At 38.9% G+C, this 24,003-nt stretch overlaps 1 protein-coding gene and 1 long non-coding RNA gene across 4 annotated transcripts; both read right to left on the reverse strand.

Moving 5' to 3' along the window:
- Nucleotides 1–9,079, reverse strand: LOC131226250 (uncharacterized). The gene is made up of 2 exons (XR_009161699.1): nt 8,816–9,079; nt 1–1,536 (listed from the first exon to the last, which is right to left on the reverse strand). It is a non-coding gene; the product is annotated as an uncharacterized LOC131226250 (long non-coding RNA).
- Nucleotides 9,080–12,023: 2,944 nt separating this feature from the next.
- On the reverse strand, nt 12,024–21,666 carry LOC131225733 (uncharacterized). Of its 3 annotated transcripts, XM_058221320.1 has the most exons (8): nt 21,267–21,666; nt 16,187–16,220; nt 15,860–16,093; nt 15,308–15,397; nt 13,298–13,363; nt 13,110–13,201; nt 12,444–12,491; nt 12,024–12,362 (listed from the first exon to the last, which is right to left on the reverse strand). In XM_058221320.1, exons 1-8 carry the CDS (start codon nt 21,605–21,607, stop codon nt 12,245–12,247), a joined length of 1,023 nt encoding a protein of 340 aa, XP_058077303.1. In that variant the 5' UTR covers nt 21,608–21,666; the 3' UTR covers nt 12,024–12,244. The 3 variants fall into 3 exon arrangements, with proteins under 3 accessions (XP_058077303.1, XP_058077304.1, XP_058077305.1); XM_058221321.1 differs by lacking the exon at nt 12,444–12,491; XM_058221322.1 differs by lacking the exons at nt 12,444–12,491; nt 13,110–13,201; nt 13,298–13,363.
- Nucleotides 21,667–24,003: the final 2,337 nt, after the last annotated feature.

Raw genomic sequence — 24,003 nt, forward strand, 5'->3', positions numbered from 1 at the left:
TGCAGCAAGTTGCAGATACTTTTTTATTTTTTTGAAAAAGTCATATTTATTGTAAGAATGCCAAAGCCAAATAATTACAAAAACAAAAACAAAACGGAAAGATTAATTACAAATCTGCCCAACTATCAGGAATTTGAGACCGCATCATGGCCAAAGATTCTGCCATCCATTCGCCGGATTACAAGCTTCCACGATATCTTTTCCGATTCCTGAAGCAGCTGAGATCCCTTTCCGACCACAGTGATCAAATTCCCACTGGCAAACATAGATGCCAGATCTTCTTCCCTCTCTTCTCTTTGCCCCCTCTGTGCCATATGCCAACAAGAGAGATTCGTTGGAACCTAGCAAGACCCATTGAATGCCAAACATAAGCAAGTTACAGATTTATTTATTTTTTTTCATGGTGATGAAAAAAGGCTGGACCAACAGAATGGCAACTGGATTGGGTTTGCCCCATTCAACAATCTATGGAGGGACAAAAGAGAAGCAATTTTAAACAACTACCCTTTTAATGCTGTGGCAGCTCCTTTCCCATGACAGGTTGAAGAAAATAAGCACATTTTCCTTGGGACTTCCATCGTCCAGGATAGAAATTCAAAATGTTTCTGATTTGCCTCTCATGCAAACAGGCCCCTTGATCCCATGGATGTTTCAGAAAAATAAAATAAAATTTGAGACCCCTTACAAACATATCACTGGTTGAATCGCAGTGCCTCAAGTATACAAAATAAGATGTTTTTTAACAGCCAGAAAATAAATATTAAATATTGACAGCAAGTTCGACAGATACCGATAGATGCGCCAGTGATATATTCCATTGAGCTAAACAGAGCAGCAACAAAATGCAATTGAACTTTGTCAGGCCTCAGTCGAGCAACAAAAGCCTCATGACAGTCTTCAGCCATTCACAGAACTGATTAATAGCAAAACAGCATAGTCCCTGCATCTGTAAATGCTTCCTGGATAGAAAACACTAGCATAGGCACAGTCACACATACAACACAACTGCATGGTTTTAAATATTGCCAGATATGACTTGGCATTGTCTGAGCCGTATTGGTATGCTGACTCATTTCGTTCTGGACCAGAATGAGTCAACATACCAATACGGGACCAAAACCAACCGAAACAGGTGTGATTTGTACTAGTTTCGGTCCACTAGTTAGTCACACTCCAAAACAGCCACTCAAATCCATGCCCACGAGATCTTGCAATGCGTGACAGAGTGACATAATCCACCATTTCTAAAGAAAAATCAGCACCTGGAATCATATAATGCAAGAAGATGGAAGAAATATTTACCTGAAAGGTGGTGAAGAATGCCATAAGCGGTGCAAACTAGTGACTAGTTTAGTTGGAGGTATTGTGTATTGCTACGCCAAAGGGCAGCATTTAAAAAGCTTTCTTCTTCTTACAAGAGTTGCTGATGATGCACGCGGCTTGCAACACCCATCAGTGAATTACATCAATTTTGCATGAGTGATCACAGTTCCGCATCCCCTCCACAATGCCACAATGCTGACTGGCCAATGCAAACTAGAATGACGACCGCACACACCCAACTCATTAGCTTCGCTTGTGTAAAACTGCATCTTTTCAGGCCAATTTGTGTTTACAGTACATTTCCTACCATCATCTTAAGAGAATGGTAAATTGCATGATGTGTCGACTTGGACGGACAACAGACATGTGTACATTACGGAGAGACGGGCATGGCGTGTTGGACACTGGCTTCTAAAACTCACATTCAGCGATTCAGTTGTACCACATGTAAGAGAATAGAATAATATATTTTAATATATAATAGTTATAATCCTTAAAACCAATTATTTTGTATGGCAGAAAATATTGAGCACTGATTGTCACTGCACATCTCCTACCATTAGAGACGGTGGCCATTCATCCAGCAACAGGCAAAATTTCAACTCCCATTTTGAAAAATGCCCATTAAGATTCTTCTCCAATTATTAGACGATGGGGAGTCAGTGTGCACTGGAAGGTGCTTGCTACCTGGTTTCTCCTGTCTATAAGCGTGTTACAGCATCACTGATATCACTGAAGATAACAGCAAACCTTGATTTACTGTTCTCAATTACACATCCAATGTGGAAAGTACTTGAATTGATTGTTTAACAAACTGAAAATTAAAATCAGAAGCTAAAGATCTAACAGAACTTCCTGAAGAGCTTTATCACCTCCAGGAGGATTGAGGAGATAAATAAAGCCATAAATATATCTAGAAATGGAAGAACTCCCTAGTCCTATTTTCATCATATTCTTCATCATCATCTAAGCAGAGATGCAGATTGCTTGCAACAAATTCCCGCCACACCTGACGTGGCCCAATGAAAAAGCACCATGTGCACCTATCAAATTCTGGGCCCACCCTGAAAACCAAAGATTTCCCTGCATGAAATGACAATTTTGCCCTTTCCACTGGGCCTCGTATTTGACAAGCGTACACAGCACTTTTTCATTAGGCCATGTCAGGGGTTGCACGAATACCCTAGGGTTGTAGGCAATCCACATCCATCTAAGCCTTATCCCAACTAATTGTGATTTACCTCTAGTACTGTTTTACACCATTACTGACTCAAATCAAGTTTCCTTGTGAAAGTGTTGGGGGTGGGATGGATAAATCTCAAAATCTGAAAGCACCTAAACCTCATAAGATTTGGTGTAATGCCTAAGTTTTTAAACATGAAAGCATATACTCCCATCTCTTCTATAAAGCTCCCACATCAGGTCTCTTAACTCTGTATCTATCTATCACTACAGATTTCTTAGGATATAATTGCAAGCTCCAGTCATGAGTTAGGAGTGGGATGGAAGAATCTCAAATTTTAAAGATGCACCAAAATCTCATAAATTTTGGCTAAACAAATGGTGATTTATACAAGACCCTTTTCATTTGGGCCAAATGCAAATAAAACTTGAGAACCTTTAGCTTTTAAAGATGAAGGCACACACCACCCCTTCCTCTACTATAGAGCTCCCAAATAAGTTCTTGCCTATATATCTATCATTGCTGCCCATACTTCTTGTACAGCCTATTTCGATTCACGGGAAAAAAAAATTGAGGAAAATATTGTTTTTCTAGAAATGCCATTTCTAGATAACATTAAGAACTGAGAAGTCGTTTCGCTTGATTGTTTTTCAACAAGATTTTCTTAAACAAAAAATTCTTCATTCCCAAATCTATTGTTTGGAACGAAGGAATTTTGACGAACATTTTGCTCGAAGATGGAAGGTGACACGTGTACGCAAGATGAATTGTGGCACAAGTATCGCATAGTCACACGTGACACACATGGAGTCCCATGTTGCACATGTGGCATCTTGACACTTGTGGCACATGTGAAGCATTTAAAGATGGATGGTGACACATGTGGCACAATAGCAAATGGTATGTCTACAATGTTGTCAAAAGCAATCACATATCGCATAAAGCAATCGCATACTTTCTTTTTTTTCATTTTTTTCATTTTTACAAAAAATAAAAAATAAAAAATTGGTGCAATCGCACAAGTGATCAAAGGCATGAGCAATCACATAGGATCGCTTATGCCATTTGACAACATTGTATGTTTGCACATGTGGGGTGCAAGATGAGGGTGGCATGTCTCACATATGGCATATTGGGGCGTGTGGCACGTTGACATGCTTGACGATGGGTAGTGGTACATGTCACATGTGGTACATTGGCACTTGTATGGTGCTTTAAGATGGATGGTGGCACATGTGACATATTGGCATGTGGTGCACTTGAGTAGACGTTTGCATATGTGGAGCACTTAAAGATAGTCGTTGGTTCAGGTTGCATATATTGTAAATTGACACATATTGCGCATATGAAGCGCTTAAAGATGGACAATCGCCATGTGGCACATGTGGGGCGTTTGAATATGAGGGTAGCATGTGTTGCACATGGCACAGATGAAAGTTGGTCAATAAAAGATTGGGCGCTTCAAGATGAATAGCAGTACATGTTGCACATATGGCACATTGGCAAATGTGGGACACTTAAAGATAGGTGGTTGCACATGTGGGACACTTAGAAGATGCGAGGTGGCACACGTGACTACCATATCATTTCTTCTCATTTCCCTCAATTTCTTGCAAATGAGGTTTCTTAAGTTTGAGTAAGGAAACAAAAAGAGGCAGTTTTCAGAAAAGAAGAGGGGAATGGAAATGGAGTTTTCAAGAAATTTACAAAAAAAAAACAATGAAAGTGCCACTTTCATAGAAATGACATTTCCTCAATTTATATTTCAGCGAATCCAAAGAGGCCCTTAATTGGTAAAAGGGTATGGCAATCATGTTGGCTGTTCTTCTCCATCTAAAAAGGAGTAACCAAATTGTCAAAACAAGTATAGAAGAAAAACTTGGAAGGGATAACATTATTGAAACCACCACACATTGTAAGAGTGCTTCAGAAAGCGGCAGACAGTTACATCCAAGGTACCAAAAAAGGGTTACATAACGACCATTACGTAATGATAACCGCGGGAACCATTATGCATTATGGGGCAGTAACAACTGTTATGGGACCGATACAAGTTTTTATCAAAATTAAAACCTTCTTTTTAGATATTAAGATGACAAATAATATTACAGAGCTACCTAATCTTAAAATTCTTTGAAGTCACATCTACCTCACCCTATTGAAATGAGATATATTATCAGCTTTGATTCACCACCAAGATATTTGTATCCTGGTATAGCTTGTAATGCGTACACATGCGCACACATATAGGCAAATGCAAAGATACCAATATTTGGGTTAGAATAACATCTAGAAAGCCAAGCGTAGGGCTTCCTAGAGAGAGAAGCCCAAGCGTAGTGCTTCGCAAGGCAAGCAAGCTCCAACAAGCAATGGCTGAGTCAGGTATATAGCTTTCTTTCTTTCTTTTTTATAAAGAAAATCAAATTTAAAAACTATACATAAACCTTGCTAACGAAGTGCTTTCATGGAGGAAAGCACTCCCAGGTCCAATAAGTGCATCGAAGGCGCTTCCTAATTACACACACACACACACACACACACACACCCAGGTCCACTAAGTGCATCGAAGGCGCTTCCTAATTACACACACACACACACACACACACACACACACACACACACACACATTTATAGTACGCACACATACACACACACACGTGATAAGCTTGCCAATTTTTTTGTCAAAAAAAATTGAATCCAAATACTGACATACACTATATGCATTTCAAGCTGATACCTGATACAAGTATCTTTTGTATCTGGTCTGAAGCCAGAACCCCATCCCGCTGAGGGAGCTCCCAAGCACGTTCTAAATCCATATCAGGAAGCGATGGCGGGTGTGCTCTCAGCCTATCTGAGCCAACATAACCAGGAGCCCTAGGTCATGGAACAATTGAGAACCAACACAACTCCACTAAACCAGGCTATATGGGCCTTCTATGGGGCAGAAAAACTTGCTCTCGCTAGTGTGATAAGGGAAGCAGTCGGCCCTTATCATTTCATTCTAAACTGGCGTGGTGCTACTGGATGTTGAATCTCAATTGAACAGGAAGAAGAGTTCAAAAAAATTTAAAAAAATTTAAAAAAAAAAAACAACACCAAATGTTGTTATTACGACAATCTATAAGGGTAGTTTTGTTGATGCATTATTTCCTTGCTGCAAAGTCATGGTCCTATTTTCTTTTTTCAACTCCGGATGAGTTACAAAGTTATTCGCTACACAGACGACAGTGGCTTTGATTTGGTAAAAGCCCCTCAAAGATCCCTGAGGAACTATTATGAACTTTTCGTCACTTTTCTTGCCTGGGACAAGGTCACCTTCTCATCAATGGAAACGTACCCTAATCTTTTAGGAATTCCCCCTGTTGATGAAAGGGTGGCTGATGAAAAGCTCATGGGCTGGAGGGATTGTCACCCTTAGGGGATTCATTCATTCCCTATTCCATTCCAACAGCTGAGGAGCCTCAAGCTTGGTCGCTGGCTCTGGCTCAGGAACCAGCAAGTGGAAGCGTGCAACGCTACTAGACCAAGTGCTGCTAAGGGCCTGTTTGGTGCACGGTATTAAGCAGTATTAAATGGTATGGAATTGGCACACTGCAATTATTAGAGGCGGCAGGGAATTGTTTCCTAACACCATGGAGATGGTCATATTCTGTTCCATGTTTATGTAAAAAACCGGTCATGGGATCAGCAGCTATTCCCCGTTCATACAACAGTAGGGTATGCGTTGAACACACTAAGTAGGTACCTCCTTTATTGAAAATGGCATTTGCAAGCAACACCGCTAACAATTGTAGAAGGTTAGTGCAATACCCTGTTTGTGTAAACATAAGTTGTAGGATTTAGCCTCCCATTGGCCCACTTCTTTGTTTGTTTTATGAAAGGTTAAAAAGCTTCCAGATAAGAGCTGGTAACCATCTCGAAGGCACAAACATTCTAACATACATCGAAATGGGCCCCACTTGGGTCCTCCTGAACAGTTTGTGGAAGTGGACCCTACAATACATGACTCCTTCGCGATCAGTTCGTCCAGGGCTGCATACTGGGACCCAAAATTTGCAACAGGACCCAATCATAACTGTCCATCATTTTTTCTTTCCTATCTTTCAGCAGGGTCCAAGAATTACAATCCCTCGGAATAAAGCGCGAGAAGATAGAAAGGGTCAGCAAGTTCGAACCTAGTTGTTACAAGCCCCTTCAACAAATTGATGAACCTTACATTTCAGACTTCTTCCGCCTTAATATACTCACCCATCATCTCTATATAAGAAGACGATGGGGCGATCGGTCGCCGGTTGCAATGAAGAGAGGCCACAGAGTGGTCAGCTTCAGGTTACATCCTTTGATCCCTTGTTGGATTCGGTGGATTCACTGCAGGAGAGGAGATGACTTTTCCATCTCTCTCAAATCCTCGAGGAATTCAATCTCTCCTAGCCGCAGACAAAGCAAATCCAAGAAGGACTGCAAGAATCCCTCCCCATTCACTGGTCATACAGGCGTCGTTTCCAAAGCCCTAAACCAATGCAAGAGGGGGAGAAACCAAATGAGGGTGTGGAATGAAAGTTTTGATTTGGGAATTCTATCCCATTTAATACGTCTAATACCATGCACCAAACAGGCCCTAAGCTCACTAAAGGCATTCAGAGGTATAATGAGCAGCCCTTGGGGCTGATTCTTCTAATTATCCGGAAACACTCAAACACTTTTCCATGTTGGCAAGGCTAATGATGGAATAGGATCTTGGTTTGTAAGCCAATGAGGAAATCCAATCTCTCCGTGAAAGCATGAATGTGCTTAACAAGGAAAGCACTCATAACCTTACCTTATTCCAATCATTTTAAATAATGAATGAATACGTGACTTTGGATAGTGTGCGCTGCAGGACTCTATCATAATCATACTAGAGTTATATAATATTTGAATTTTTTGTACATACCACAAAAAAGTTCATAAAGGCCATTAGGGCCTGTATCGTAATAGTAACAGCAATGGCCGTTATAGCCATCGTTACCATCATTGAATACCTTGGTTACGTCAAGGTTCGAAACTTACTCTTTTCAAGATTCTAATGGCTAACCCTAAGGAACGAAATACTTTAACAAGTCCCATATTCCCACGCACTATTGTAAACAAAGCAAAAAATGTGATTACAGGTCTCCCTTACTCCACGTTAAGAACTACACTATCGAACTTCCAAGCTATCTGTATCTAAAACCTAACCTACTCGCGAGATCTGCCTTCAACGAAACGTGCAAAATTACTAATTCAAGGAAAATCATCGAGTGCTTTAACTTCAAGCGAAGTATTTGAGAATAGGGATAGCAACGGGTCACGTTTCGGGTGGTTAAGGGTCTACGCAAGCCCAACCATTTTCTAAATGAGCGTAAATACTGGGTCCGAACCCAACCCACAACCCAAATTCAGATCACGAGGTCAAACTCACAAGAAGATCATTGAAGTGAACCAGGAAAAACTCCAGCTTCATCTATAGTTACTGGGTTTGTCGCATGTGTGTGATCCAAGACCCAATAAAAGCAGCCCAAATCCAGCCCTTACATCGATCAGGTTCGTTGGTCCCCAATCCAACCAACCCATTGCCAGCCCCTATTCATCAGCACACCTAACTCAGCCAGCACTAGACACGTGCATGATCTAGACCATCCAAGGGGACCTACTGTGGATGTGCACCAAAGATCACAATGGCTGGATGATCCCAGCTGCTGATCTGAGGACTTACAATGGCCCACCAATGCACAGTAGTAACATACTCCCGTCAAGGGATTTAAATTCAATCGACTCCAATCAGCCACTAGGTTCATCTAACTATTGAGATTATTGGGCTATGGCCTATCCACTGCAGGGATGCCCCACCAAAATTAACAATCCACATGCGCAGCGAAAATGGACAACTAAATAACTTACCTAGATATAAACCAGATTTTTATAGTCCAATCAAGGGGTTTAAATAAAATCCAAACAAGTCCTCCAATCAACAGCTAGGATCATCCTGCTGCTGCGATTTTTTGTATGCATCCTACCAACTGTAGGGACCCACAGATAAACGGCGCAGATCCAGTCCACGTGACAGATTTAGCACCGAATTTTGTTCTTAAATGAATTAAAGTTTTCACATATAAAAACATGCTAAAGGCGTTAATCAAAGCTCCCCTTTTTGATGGAAAAGAGAGAGAGAGAGAGAGAGAGAGAGAGAGAGTAAAAGAATCTTTGTTTTTTCAATAAAAAAATAAAAATTAAAAAAAAATAGATGAATAAAACGACAGAAACAGCCCTAACTCTGCTAAAAATTACCGATTGCTTGCCGGGCGCTGCTGAATCGGGAGAGGATCAAGATCAGGAACGGAATCACTACACGCAAAAATGATATAAATCAAGAACTGCAGGCATCGTTAAGCCACGAACATCATCGCCAGCCCTTCTAAGACCAGAATTTCATCATCTCTCCTGAAAACCCTAGATTTCTCTCTCTTCAGATCGAGAGAGCCCGGATTTCTTTCAAACCAAGGAAAAAACAGGAGAATTCCAGAGAGAGAGAGACAGAGAGAGAAACAGAGAGAGGAGGTAGTTTTGCTGGAGAGCACCACCTAAAAAAGAACCGCTGGAAACCGTATAAAGGAGGACGCGGATTGCGTCCTGTCTCTGCCGGACTGACTCGGTCTTGCAAGGGATTTGTGGGGCCCATCGTGATGTACGTGATTTATCCACGCCGTCCATCTATCTATCCAGACCATTTTATGGTACAAGCCTAAAATTGAGATAGATCCAAAACTCAAATAGACCACAAAGTAGGATTGAAAAACCACCATTAAAAACTTTTTGGAGTCTCATAGGTTATGATCAAGCTGGTATTTGTGTTTCCTTAAAATTCAGGTCCATGTGAGCTTATGAATACGTTGGATGGTAAATAAAAATCATGGTGGGCCCTGATAAGGTTCCAACGGTGGCCATCATTCTCACGTATGTTTCTTTGGTGTGGTTCAATTGAGTATTGGATCTGTCTCATTTTTAGGATCCTAAACTAAAATGATTTTTTAAATTAGAAGAACCGCTTGGATAATACATATATAACATGGAGGGCCCCACAGATCCCTGCAAAGACCAGGTTTGTCCGAGCAGGGGCAGGACGCAATCCGCCTCTTCTTTTCTAAAAGATTACAAAAAAGTCGTGCGTTAGGGCAGCGGGATTACTTTTCCAAAACGAGAGCCACGTGGCTAAAATGCATCCACGTGTATTACTGCCGCCTCATCTTAACCATTGAATACAAAAAAAGAAAAGAAAAAAATTCACGATAGTCTAAAACTTGGGTATACCGCACCATACGAAATAGTTGGGATGAAACCTCCACCGTTAACTTTCTTTGAGGCCCACCTTGGTGTTTATATGTCATCCAATCCATTCATCTGACATGCACGTTAGTGAATCATAGTATTCTAAAACTTAGGTGGGCCATACTACGTGTTAAAGGTTTTATGTATATATTTTTTTTGAATGGCCCACCTGAACTCTAAATCGTCCTGATTTTTGGGATCAAGTATAAAACAGGATGTTGTACGTGATGGACGGCGTGGATTTCATGCGCGTGAAGCCTTTTCTCCCACGTTAGTGAATGTAACAAAGGTGGGTACGTACCGTGAGGTACCCAATTGTTTTCCTTGCTGAAATAGGATTGCGTACTGAGTTACTCAGTACGATCTTATCGTACTGAGTAAACTCAGTTGGGCCCACCTTGAATGTATGTGGTCAATCCACGCCGTCCATACGTTTTTCCATCTAATTTAAGGGGTTGAGCCCAAAATTTAAGCATATACAAAGATCAATTGGATCATACCACAGGAAACAGTGGGGATAATGATTTCCACCGTTGAAACCTTTCTAGGCCCTACAGTGATGTTTATTCGTCATCCAACCTGTTAATAAGATCATACAGACATGGATGAAGGGAAAACACAAATATAAGCTTAATCCAAAACTTATGTGGCCCCCAAGAATTTTTCAACGGTAGACATTCAATTCACACTTTTTCCTATGGTGTGGTACATTTGAACATTGGATATGCTTCAATTTTGGGATAAAGCCATAAAATTATCTGGTAAAATGGATGGACGGAGCAGATAAAATACATAAATTACGGTGGACCTCACAGAGTTTACTCAGTACCCTAAGCGTACTGAGTTACTCAGTACGCAATCCGCTATTTCCCTTGCTTGGGTATCAAGAAAAGCTGAAAAGAAAAATCTTTCCAATAAAGGGAAAAGCTGGACATGCATGATTCTAACTTTTGTCTTATAAGGGAAACTTTGATGCTCTGGCGATGGATCATGCACTTGCAGTTCAAAATTCTACATGCGCGATGGCCTAGTTTCAGTAAAAGGTCCGTTAATCAAAGGTTATGATTGTCCAATCGATATGATTTTGGGGTCAAAGTGGGTCCCGCACTTTAGACGGTTTGATTTGAGTGCTTTTTTTACAGGTCATGCGTAGAATTTACTGCGTGCAAGTGCATAACTACCACTTTTTAAGACTTTCGCTCCTGAATCGAGTCTCAACTCATCCGAGCTGGAGGTGACTCAGTGAGTCAACCCTATTTTAATTCTGACCGGTGGTGTAGGACTGAGTTAGGTTGACCGAGTGTGAGTTGACTCGTATAGCTCATTGGAGTCTTAAAAACTTTCACAAATGATGTAATACAGGGGCATTTTCACATTGGACTCAAGGAGAGTACCCTGTGAGATGCAAGTCACACTCTAGATAGGTAGCCTGTGTGAGGCGGGTGGCTCGTGTGAGGCAAGTTACTCATGTGAGTTAGAACTCATGTAATGTGGAGCCTGAACTATGAGATAAATGGATTGATTCGCCACGCTTCGTCAATTCAAACTTTTAAAGCAAGTGGTAGTTGTCCTGCATCAAATTAGTATAAAAACAAGAGGTGCAATGTGTGAAGATTGTTCACTAGGTCCCGCCATACCATAATGGATAACTCATCCGGGTCAACTTGGACTCGGTTGAGTTCGATTTGGTTCGGCACCACAAGTCAGCATTGAAAAATAGGTGACTCGGCCTGACTTCGCCAAGTCACCCATGACTCAGTTGAGTCATGACTCGACATAAAACCAATTGAGTCAATCTGAGTTGCCGGGTATTAGTTTTGTATGCCTGTCCAACATGTAAATTACAGTAATTTGCTTGAGCAATCACAAGAAATTTCTAAGTATCATTACTGATCCAGCATAAATCTGCAGTGATTTTCTATGGATTTGTTTATTTCTCATTTTATCTTTAAATTGATTATTGATGATCGAATCCGACCGCTTTCTATTCATCAGCTACTTATATGAATGTCATTGCTCCTACTTCAATGTAACTTGCTGAGCCCTCATATAGTTCTTCTCTCTTTACTAGGTGCAACATGGCATCCAACTTGCAATTATGGTGTGTTTGGATGTGCGATCAAATTCGATTAGAATAAATTTGAACTAGCTAAATGAATGGAAAGAGAAGGATAAAAAAAATTCAGATGAATTACAATCATTCATTGACTAGTACTGACAAATACAAGTTTCAGGACTGATCTCAATATCAAGGAATGAACTATGTATTAATGGAGGGAATGGACAAAAACAACACCTCCACATCTTATGCTTAAACAACTAAAGATACATTGAATTGTGACAGCCAAACCATCCCTCCAATTTTCAAAAGCAAAAATGAAATTGGGGATGCTAATAAGGCTTTACATATGCTTGTGGGAACAATCTCGGGAAAATTGAATTTTTCGCTTCTACGATAAGCGCGTATAAGCCGTAACAAGGGATATGAATGAGAGCCAAGCAGAGATACCTGAAAGATGGATACCCTATTAGAATTTCAAAATGGGAAAGCGAAAGAAAAGGAATAGACGGTAAGGTGACTGGTATTTACCACATAGGCGCCCAAGGAGTCGAGAGCTCAAGGAAAGGGTAAGGCCACCTAAGAGGAACATTGGTTAGTCACACTTCATTAAACTCAAAAAATCCAAAGAACCCAAATCTGCTTATTGGGTTATGGTGCAAAATAAGGTCCTGATTAATGGTGCGTTTGGATGCTCGATCAAATTGAATTGCAATATTAATATAATAAAGCATGGTAGCCAAATTGTGGGTTGTCTAAGTCTATAGAAAAAGAAAACATTTTTCATTGATTTTATATTTTCTCGTATTTGATTTGCAAAGAAAACCATGAATTCCATCATTAACCTTATCCACATTTACTTTTTCTTTAGCACCAGAGATGAGGAGATGATTTTCAAATAAACATTGGATTTTATAAATGTTTTCCTTGCAAATCAAACACAACCCAGTTTTGGGAATTGGCTCTTTTACCATGGCAGCAGAAATCATATTACATATCGATTTCTTTTCCTCCTTATCAAACAAGCTAATGCCGTTCCTTACATTTGTATAAAGGTTTGGACTCCAAATTGCATTTTCAAGTTCGAAATGAGAAGTGGCTACTTCCTCATTACAGTCTTCTTACAAAAAAAACAGAATTTTCACAATTCAATTAACTTGTGCATCCAAATGCAACCTTAGAAGGTGCAATGCTTACCATGGAAAACCACATGCATGGATAACCCATTGGAAAATGATGTAGATACAGCTCCAGAGCACAAAGTATGTCAGGCGGAACCACGGGAACGGCTAAAAAATAATATCCAAGGACTCATGTTAGCTTCTATTCTCTAAGAAAATAGAGATTAGTGTACATGATGTGCCTTTTATTAGTGGGCTATTTACCATGTCGTTGAGGATGGTGTCGAGGAGAAGAAACACTGCATTGAGAGTATGCATGCACCCCATTAACTGCCAAGCAAAGGTTATAACCACATCAAAAGGACAGAAGAGAAAAACATGAGAACTGGGGTTTTAGTAAATATAAGGATTTAAATGCTCAAGGGTGCGTATGGATGTGCAATTTTCGATTGAATTGCAAGTATTCAACTCAGTTAAGATTATATGATTAGATTGTTGTGACATTTCTAGTCCTTACAGTGAGGAAGTAGGTATCAAATTGCAGTTTCAAGTCCTACTTGAAAGCAATGTAATTGCAATTTGAAGACATGTCTGCAATGTGAATACTAAGGTAATTGTAATTTGGGCAGTTCCGTTTTATGAACTGATCATGCACAATTCAATCTTGCTACTGGAAATAGAATAATGTTTATTGAATGATTAGTTTCTTATGATACTTTCTCTTGAAATCATTCTAATGTATTTGTGTTGTCCTCAATCAAAGGAAATGAAAGCTTATTGCAGCTGCAACACAACCTTGTGAAAAAAAAAAATGAAAAGAAAAGAGAAGAAATGGAAACAACTCATGGAGGAAGCAATTACATATTTTTCACAGAAAACTGCAAATGGGAGCATACTCCTTGTGAAGTTAGTTGCAATTAGACAATCGAAGGCCAAATTGATTGCCGAGGGTGTATTTTTAGGTGGACCACCAATTCCTGGTTAGTGGGATTTTTAGGACAACAAGGTAGGCTTGGCATTTTGGTGTGGCATGGAAAATGCAGCCCACATTAAGCAGGCTTCTATTTGCTGGCATTTTCTGCTTCAAATCACAAGTGAGATATATATGGGAAAGTCCCATGCATATGTCAACTGTAATTTGGTGCCGACAAAATTGTGCCGTCCGTGGCAACTGTGATCTTCCTAACGGTAATGTGTCTCAAATTCTATGTTGTATTCGACGGGTAAGGACTTACAGAACTTGGACACGGATACATGTTGGTGCTTGGTGGGACATAAAGTGTGGGACTAGAAAACCCAAGAACCCAAATATGCCAACACAGTCCTACAAATATAGGGTGATATCAAATCCAAAGCCCTGTTTGGTTACCACTTGAAAATAATTCCATTTCATTTTAACCAACAGTAATTATGCATTGGAGATCTGTATAACATTTCAATCCTTGCCAAAATCTCTAAGACATAATTGTTGTTATCTAAAACTAGAGAGGGGGGGGGGGAGAAAAAATAGGAGAAATTTGTAGGGAAGGTGTGGGTTAGTAGTTTCAATGATGGGTGGCTCATCTCCACATTTCCTAGTTGGGGCCCACTTGAGATTTAGATCTTCCTTGTTTTTGGGTTGAAGTCCTAACATGAGCCGGTGCAATTGATATACAGATGGCTTTCATACAGACGTCGCAGTGGGCCCCATAAATCCTTTGTTGCGATCTCTACATTACTACGCTCCTTACCAGTTACACTAAAAAATGAGAAGTTCGAGCTGGCTACTCACATTTTTATAAATATATATATATATATATATATATATATATATATATATATATATATATATATATATATATATATATTTTAAAGATGAAAATACTTTGTTGTGGGTAAAATATAAGCCATTTGCAGGCTCTCTTTGTTTGTAGGTGGAACATGGACAACAATAATATTTTCTAGTTCCCAAAGTAGCCCTTCATTTAAAATGTCTTCCCATTTCATTTGAATATTCAAAGTTTTCCATCCTACAAAACAAACTGCTGTGGAAAAAATATCAAAAAGCTGCTCGCCTTATATAGTATAGATAAGATGAGCTCACTTTTTAAGTGTCATCAACAGGCCCCAAGGTTTTCCTAGTAAAAGTGTCAGTTGTGTGTCCTACATGAGTTTCAGACAGAAATTCTAGAAATTGGAGTGTCCTTGCTACACAAGACATGGACATAGAAAGCTCCCTCTATCTTCCAGCAATAGACCTTTTGGAAAAGATAAAAATGCAGAAAAACCTCTCACCATATTCAGGCTGAAATGTTGGATCGAGAGAAACGGAACTATAAGACACCAGAAAACGATATCCGTCAGCATTACAGCACCAGCACAAGCCTGTCCAAACAGACCAACCTCAGCTTTGCAAGTTTGAACAAACAAAGAATATCTCAAAAACAGAACCCTCAATAGATAAAAAATCATGGTGAAATTAGCAGTCATGTCTCTTTTAAAGCATGTTTGGATGTAATATCAAATTGGATCACAATAAATTTTCCAGTAAAGTTTATGATTGCCACTATATTCACATTGATTGTCTGACTCCCAATTGCAACTCCGCTGTTGCAAGTTCAACGAATTGAAGCAACATAGCTGCAATGTGAGAGCTACTTGCTAAGGAAACATCATCAGTTTTTGCTGTTTTCTTCTTGTTTGAACTGAATTTTCACAACTCAAATTGCTTATACAACCAAACACAGCTGTAAAACTCTAAAATGAAAATTGTGTAATGATACATTCAGCTATTGGGAAAAGCTATGGTGGGGACTGTTCCATTTATAGTACTAAGGGAGGCGTAACCTGATATACAGTTTGCATCAGATACCCCCAAAAACCCGCTCTTTGTTTGATAATCTCCTGCTCATGATGGCCTTCTCCTTCGATGGCACCGCTGATTTTAGCTGTTTTATATGTTGTGACTGTTGATTTACTCTCTTCTAAGTCCGCTTTCCGGGACCTGCCACCTCTTTCTTCATTTTCCAAGCGATGTTTTGAATACATCCAGCATCCATGGGCGGATATCACAGTGCCAAGCTATAAGAAGATACCTAAATGAGTTACATATTAGCGAATTCGATTTCATTTGAGTTTTCCTTCTAAATAAAGATAGGTGAAGAAAGTACATACCGCGAAATAGATAATGACTAGTGCAACGGTCCACCTGTAGAACAGTAATCATTTTTTATTAGGAATTAAACCATTGTTTAACTGGAAAAATCTTATTTACATGGCATTCTCAACTTAAAATCTAGCTCCATTGAGAGCGCGTTTGGCTGCATTGTTGAATTTCATTACAGTTGTCGATCGGATTAGATTGAAGTGACCATCTTGCAATTACCATTCTTGACATTATTGTGAATGGATTGGGCTCCAGACTGCATTTGTACTACTTGGAACTCAGAATGTGATTGCAATTTGAGGACTTCTTATGAATTGCAGGGAACCTTATTACAATCTGATCATTTTCTAATGAAATCCGGTTGCACATCCAAACAGTGACATCGAAACCATACCACATTTGGTGCACACATAAGTGCAGTGCCATCTTATCACATCGACGATGCACTGTCCATTATGCATAGCGCGGTTGGGCCCACATGTAGAGATGGACAGATGATCTGGATCGTTCATCTCCCAGGCACTGGTGTGGATGGACAGCGATTAATAATTATCTTGAAAGGGTGATTACGACCATTGATTTTGTCGAGTTGGGTGTGTGAGCCGTTAGCATTTTTTTTTTTCAACAATCTACATTCAACTAGAAATCTAGATGATCAGAACCAACCATGATGTTGCGGGGACACGCAGAAGCAATCCAACTTAGAATCAAACAATAAAATATCAAACAAACTAAGTACACAAGGAACACAATGTTTTACGTGGAAAAACCCTCGTGGAAAAAAAAACTATGGCACAAAGCGACAACGAATCCTTTATGATAATCAATGGTACAAGAGATTGAAGAGCTTACCAATATAACGAATTCATGTAAATTCACTCATCCAACTACCCATGAAAGAAAGCAACCTTCACATCAATCTGTTCTAATTCCAGGTTGTATCGGGCAACCAACGCCAATACAAATCTAACAGACACCTGCTTGGCTACAGGCATGAAAATCTCACTGAAGTCGACACCCTCATTCTGTGCATATCCTTTTGTGACCAATCTTGACTCGTATCTATCTTATTTCTTCTTGCAAATCTACTTATAACCGATCCCTTTACACCCTACTGGAAACTTCACCAGCTCTCATGTCTCATTCTTACATAGGGGATCCATCTCATCATGCATGAGCGCTATTCACTTCTCAGCATCAGATCTATCTAATGCTTCCTAGAAAGTAAATGAATTCTCTTTATCCGTAATGATGGCAAATGCAACATTCGAATCATCCCTGTAATGGACTAGTAATTTGCGATCTTTTGACGAATTTCTTCTGAGAGGTGGCTGCTCCACCTACTCTTGTACATCTTCCTGCGGCTTAGGCTTTACCTGTGTATCTTCCTTTTCAATCTCGACATTAACGATCGCTAATTTCTCTTGTTCCTTACGTTGGTCCTTGCAAAATAAGGAATTTTCATCAAACCTGACATATTGACTAATTATGATCTTCTGTGTAACAGCCTATACCCTTTCACACCAACACCATAGCCGATAAAAATACACTTCTTAGCCCTTTGGTCTAGTTTATCTCTCTCAATTGACGGTATATGACAGTAAGCGTCATAACTAAATACATGCAACTGTAAGTAGTCTACCTCATGACCACCACACACTTCTTCAGGAATTTTGCAATCTATCGGCGTAGGCAGGGACTGATTCACCGGGTAACAAGCCGTGTTAATGTCTTACGTCCATAACTCCTTACCCAATCCAGCATTACTCAACATGCTTCGGGCTTTCTCTAAGAGAATTCGATTCATCCGTTATGTCACTCCATTACTTTCAGAGTGAGCCTCATTGTATTATGTCTCACAATCCACTCATCTTTGCATAACTTATTGAATTCATTTGATGTAAATTCACCTCCGTTATCAGTTTTTAATGCATTCAATTGCTGGCTATGTTTGTCTTTCAACTATCACATTCCACACTTTAAATGTGGTGAAAATATCATATTTATTTTTTAGGAAATAAACCCACACTTGCTTATAGTAGTAATCGATGAATAACACAAAATATGATGACCCCCATGTAGAAACAACAGGCAACGAGTCACATACATCTAAATGCACATACTCAAGTAAACCTTTATAAATATGCTTTTTAATTTTAAAAGTTAGCATTGGTTGTTTACCATATATACAATGCTCGCATATAATACGTTCAATACTTTTAAAAATAGGAATCAAGCAACGATCAGAAAACACATTCATGCCGCGATTGCTTATGTAGCCTAAGCGTGCATGCTACAATCGTGCCAACGTGGATTCCGCTACAGATGTTGCAGCTCCACCCATTTCACTATTTTCGATCGACTTGTATAGATTATTGCTCTATTGCACTTTCATCACAATAAGTGCCCATTTCGAAACTTTAAGGACATTATCATAACTAGTGAACTTACAACGAATTGTCTCAAGAGCCCCTAGAGATATTAAATTCTTCCTGACGTTTGAAACGTGTCGAATATTTGTCAGAATATGCTCCACTCCATCAAACATTCTGATATGCATTAAACCGATTCCAACAACTTTACCAGCAACGTCATTATCTATAAAAACTTGTTAACCGTTGTACTCATTATACGTGGTGAACCAATCCCTATGAGAAGTCATGTAGTATGAGGCTCCCAAATTCAAAATTCGGTCGTTACTAAAGTAACCAAATTTGAATGCGGTCAAGACATCACACCCATCCACCTCCTCCCATGATTGCATTGTATTGGCCTCTTTTGACACATTCCTTTATTTTTCTCCATTTTGAGTCTTAGGGTTATTGCAATCATTCTTCATATACCATATCATCGTATAATTCCAGTACTTCATCTTGTCATTCCTTATCAAATTGGATCGTGATCGAGAATTTTCCTTCTTCCTTTCAGAATTTCTTCCCCTGGCAACCAACTCATCCATAGAGGTACCTCTATTACTATCTTTCTTTCTCAACCATTTCTTATAAAGGGCTGAGATGACAGTCTCTATATTGATGGCAACCCTACAATGGATTGACGTATCTAGCAAATTCTCGAAAGATTGTAGAAGTGAATTCAAGAGAATTAAGGTTTGATCTTCCTTTTCGAACTTAAACTCCACATTCATCAAATTATATAGCAACTCGTTGAAAGTACTATGTGTTCATTAATATCAAAACCTTCTGTCATCTTAAGATTATAGAATTGCTTCTTAAGATACAGACGACTACCCAGGGACTTCTTCATGTACGATTTATCCAGTTTTGTTCATATCCCTGCGATGGTCTTTTGTTCTAGGATATTATATAGGACATTGTCCGCTAGACACAGTTGTATCGAGGTTATAGCCCACTCATCTAATTCATCCCACTCTTCATCAGTCATAGATGTAGGACACTTCGCCTTGCCATGGAGAGCGTATTGCAACCTTTGTTGAACTAAAAGGCATCTCATCTTAACCTTTCATGGTTCAAAGTTATTTCTTCCGGTGAACTTCTCTGTTTCATACTTAATATTAAATCCCTTAGAAGACATGTTTTCAGATCCAAAAAATTTGAAACCCCAATGTTAGCTCTAATACCACTTATTAGGGGGATGCGCAGAAGCAACCCTGAATTAGAATCAAACACTAAGAGATCAAACGAACCAAACACATAGATAACCCAATGTTTTACTTGGAAAAACCATGCGAAGAGTTTATCGATTTAAGAATATATCTCGAAAACCACACAAAAAACCCTAGCTTTGAACTCTCTTTGCTCACCAAAAGCCCTAAGCACGTTTCTAATACCCTTATCCCCAATTACAAACCCTTAAAAAAAGGTTAAAGATGAATTAGGAAACAAAATCTTCTGGTGTAGTCCACTTGATATTTTTAATGGGAGCTTCGATCATATCGAGTGCCATTGACGACCAATCAATGGAATCAGAGTCACCTTTGATCTGATCGGTTTGACACCAAAGAGTGTCCAACAAGCAAATGCCAAAATACAAGATTTTCTCGATGAGATCAATTATTATGTGTATTTCAACAAAACCAACTAAAATAATTTTTTTTTGTTGCTTTAATCATGACCATTGGATGTGGCCCACTTGATTAAGCCGTTTCCATAGTGCGAAATGTGCCTCCATTATTCGGGTATGTAAAATGTCGCGAACGTTTCTCCATAATGAGTCTTTTTCGAGACGTGGCTTTGAGGTTTTAAAAGATATATTATGGTTAGGGTTTTTGGATCAAAAAAGAAAACGAAGAACAAACCATCCTCCCTCATCAATCTTCTTCTCCATTTTCATCTTAAATCAAAACCAGCTTTTTTTAGGGCAAAAGGAAAAAACTGTACAATGTTGTGTGGTGTCCTACAAGTGTTGCTTTTCTATCAACGAGTGCACACTGTGTGGAAACATTGCTGGAGAGTTGTATCCTAGGAGATAGCAACATTGATGACCTTTTGCACCGGTACTCTACACCGAAGGGTGCGAACTATCTCAAAGATAGCGACACGTACACGCCTCGACCCAACGTTCATCTAATCGTGCTACATACCTACTGAGATATGCATAACAAGTGTAGGGTTCCTAAACATAGATTCCTTTTTGCCAAATATTTTAAATTAATTTATTTTTGCATTACTCGCGACATTGATGAGATCGAGTCGTATATAATTGCAGAAAAATTAAAGACATCGGACAACACATGATAGCTACCCAGATTTTGAACCATTCCAATCAAAACAATCGCACAGTTCAGCTGCCTAATTTGGACTCTCCATTAAGTTCATCACACATTTCATTCGCCAGCATGTAAAAATAGGCTGATCAGATGATTCCATTCATCCAATTAGTAGACGACGAACCTCAAAGGTCAGGATAATTTACGAAAAAAGAAAAAAAAAAAAAATCATAACAATCTCATACATAAATTGGCCAACATATAGATGAATCAGATAATAATCTAATCAGGCATTATTTTCTTGGTAGCCCATGAAATGTGTGCTGAACTTGATGGACCGTCCAGATCATCCGCTTAGAATGTCCAAGTGTTTCAATACAAAGTAGGAAAGAGCTACGTACTCAGTGTAGTATACAAAGATGGTCGAATCATAGCATCTTATGTCCCATGCCAGGAACCCAGCCAAGACAAATGCAGACACAGCCCGGGTAGCCAAGAGCCATCCAGGATGCACCTCTCTCCAGCAGCTCATCCACAACTGAGTGGACCCCACATGGCCATTCCTCATCTGACCCACGAATCCGTCCCGATCAGATCGATCGAACAACAAGCTCTCATACCTGGTGGCATCGTCGCATATCTGGTCGCCTTCTGTCCGTCTGATCACCCACAAGGAACCGAAGATGGCGCCAGCGACCAATGCAAAACAGATGAAATCATAACCGTAGATCACCAGCGCCATGGCCGAGAAAGATTTGGAATCGAAGGTGGAGACAATGAGGAGATCTGATTTGCTTATGGTCTAAGAATGTATCTGAATGGATCAGTTGAAGTGGAAGACGTAAGAGGGAATGGTAGTTTTGACCGTTTGGTGGTCAGAAAATCACGTTATTTTTATGGTCTTTCAACTTTGGGGTTTGGCAGTGCCCTTGACTTAACGAATGTTGCCCTTGACTTAATGAATGTTACTAATGGCCCATCTATTGTGGGGCTCAACTGATGGACGGTGAAAGGAACCTTTGAAAAATGGACAAAGGATGATAATTTACCAAGTCATCCCATCAATGCCTAAGAAAATAAATAGCGCATATTAATCATACTAAAAAGGAAAAATTAGCACCGTAGACACTCCTTTTTTATGCCTTTTTTTTTAACGGCTGAAAACTTATGCTATCAAAATAGGTTTTTAAGGTACGAAAAGAGAGTTTTAGACAAAAATACCTCTGGTTTTCGTGTAAATCAGTTGAAAAAAATAGAGGTATTTTTATCTTTATTGGTTTGTCCGTATGAGTAGAGGTTTAGATTGGTAAAGTAGGTTTTGTTCGTGTTAAATAAAAAAAAGGTGGATAGTAAGTCACATATATAATAAAAAAGTACCCTATTAAAAATGGTCTTTTCGTTGATCATAGATCTCAATAATCTATCATTTGGGTCTAGCTTGAATGCTCACCCCTTTCAAAAATGACTTTGGTTAAATGATCCTAATCTTTTAGTCAATGCTTAGTAAAATTGATGGTCCATATTGATTGTGTTACAAATATTTTGATTATTGATCTATGACATTGATCGTGTGGGTCCCACCATTAATTGCCCATTCCTCTCGAAAATTTCTTTGATTGGATGATCCTAACTTACAATCAACACTTAGGAAAATAAACAATCCACGTTGATCATACAAAAGATAGTTTGATAATTTTGATCTAGACACTCATCATGTGGGTCCCACCTTAAATAGCACTTCGGCTAAAAAGATCACTTGAATGATTGATCCTAGCCTTTTAATCAATCTCAGTGAATATGAATGGTGCATATGAACGACTATATAAAATGCCACCATTGATTTGATTGTGCCTCACACCTTTCATTACTCATTGATCTAAAAATAATTGCTTTAGTTTTAGCACAATGCTGCTAAGTCGTAGTATGGTTAATAAGAATCATTATTTTTTTAGGCATTAATTGAAAATTTATATCCATTCAACCAAAGTGATTTTTTTAGAGAGGCAAGCAATCGAGGGTGGGACTCAAGTGATAGATAGTCCAAATCAATGATCAAATTATTTTTCATAAGATCAATATGAGTCATTCATTTCCTACGCATTGATTGGAAGTTATGATCATTCAACCGAGGTAATTTTTTGAGAAGGATCCACATGATGAATGTCATAGATCAATGACCCAATTATTTATAGTGATTTATATGCACCTTCAATTTTCATAAGTATTGATAGGAAGATTAGGATCATCCAGTCAAAATAGTTTTTAAGAGACATGAGCATTCAAAGGTGGGACACACATGATGGATGTCATGGGATTAATGATTGAAACATTGGAAGATTGTGATCATTCAACCAAAGTAATCAAGGATGGGATCCAAATGACTGTTGGTCAAGAAATGATTGGACCATTTCTACTATTTTCAAGATGAACCATTTGTTTACATAATCTTTGTAGGTATGATGTGTTTCCAACTTAAAATTTTACTAGCTTTGAATTGGATCCTACTTTCTACTCTAGATGCAGTAAGGTATCTGTGAATCACAGCTATCCTTCATCTGTCTCTACGGCGGATGATGAGAAGAGATAACAGCAATAAGATAATCCTAGCCATGGATTTTAACATCTTTTCCCTGCTAAATGTAGACCATTAGACATTTGTATTTTTCCTCTGACAGCTCATTTGGATACCACCAAATGAGTTAAAATTTTTATTTATAACAGTAGATAAGTAACTTCTTTGAGATAAGTAAGTTTGGTTTATGATTAATTATTAGTTGCTTAAGATAACCTATGTATGCCATAAGTAGCTTATCTAAGTCTCTACATGTTTGGTAAACAATATACTTATGAGTTTATCCTCCCCTTAGTTTCTCACGATGCCTCTCTTCGACAACTTACAAAAAGTAAAAAAGCTAAAAAAACAAATAGCTAAAGTGATTAAGTACTTTTAAGTAAAATGATTATTTATAACTAATCATTAACTAAACCTGCTTATCTCAAATAAGTCACTTATCTATTGATGTAAGTAGAAAAAGTAACTTATTTGGCGGTGTCCAAACAAGCCCTTAATCACTCGCGCTTAATAAATAGAAACCAGGATAAGCTGCTTGATGAATAAGTAACGTAAGTGCCAAACGC

Source organism: Magnolia sinica, chromosome 14 (genome assembly GCF_029962835.1).
Source record: "Magnolia sinica isolate HGM2019 chromosome 14, MsV1, whole genome shotgun sequence".
Lineage (NCBI taxonomy): Eukaryota > Viridiplantae > Streptophyta > Magnoliopsida > Magnoliales > Magnoliaceae > Magnolia > Magnolia sinica.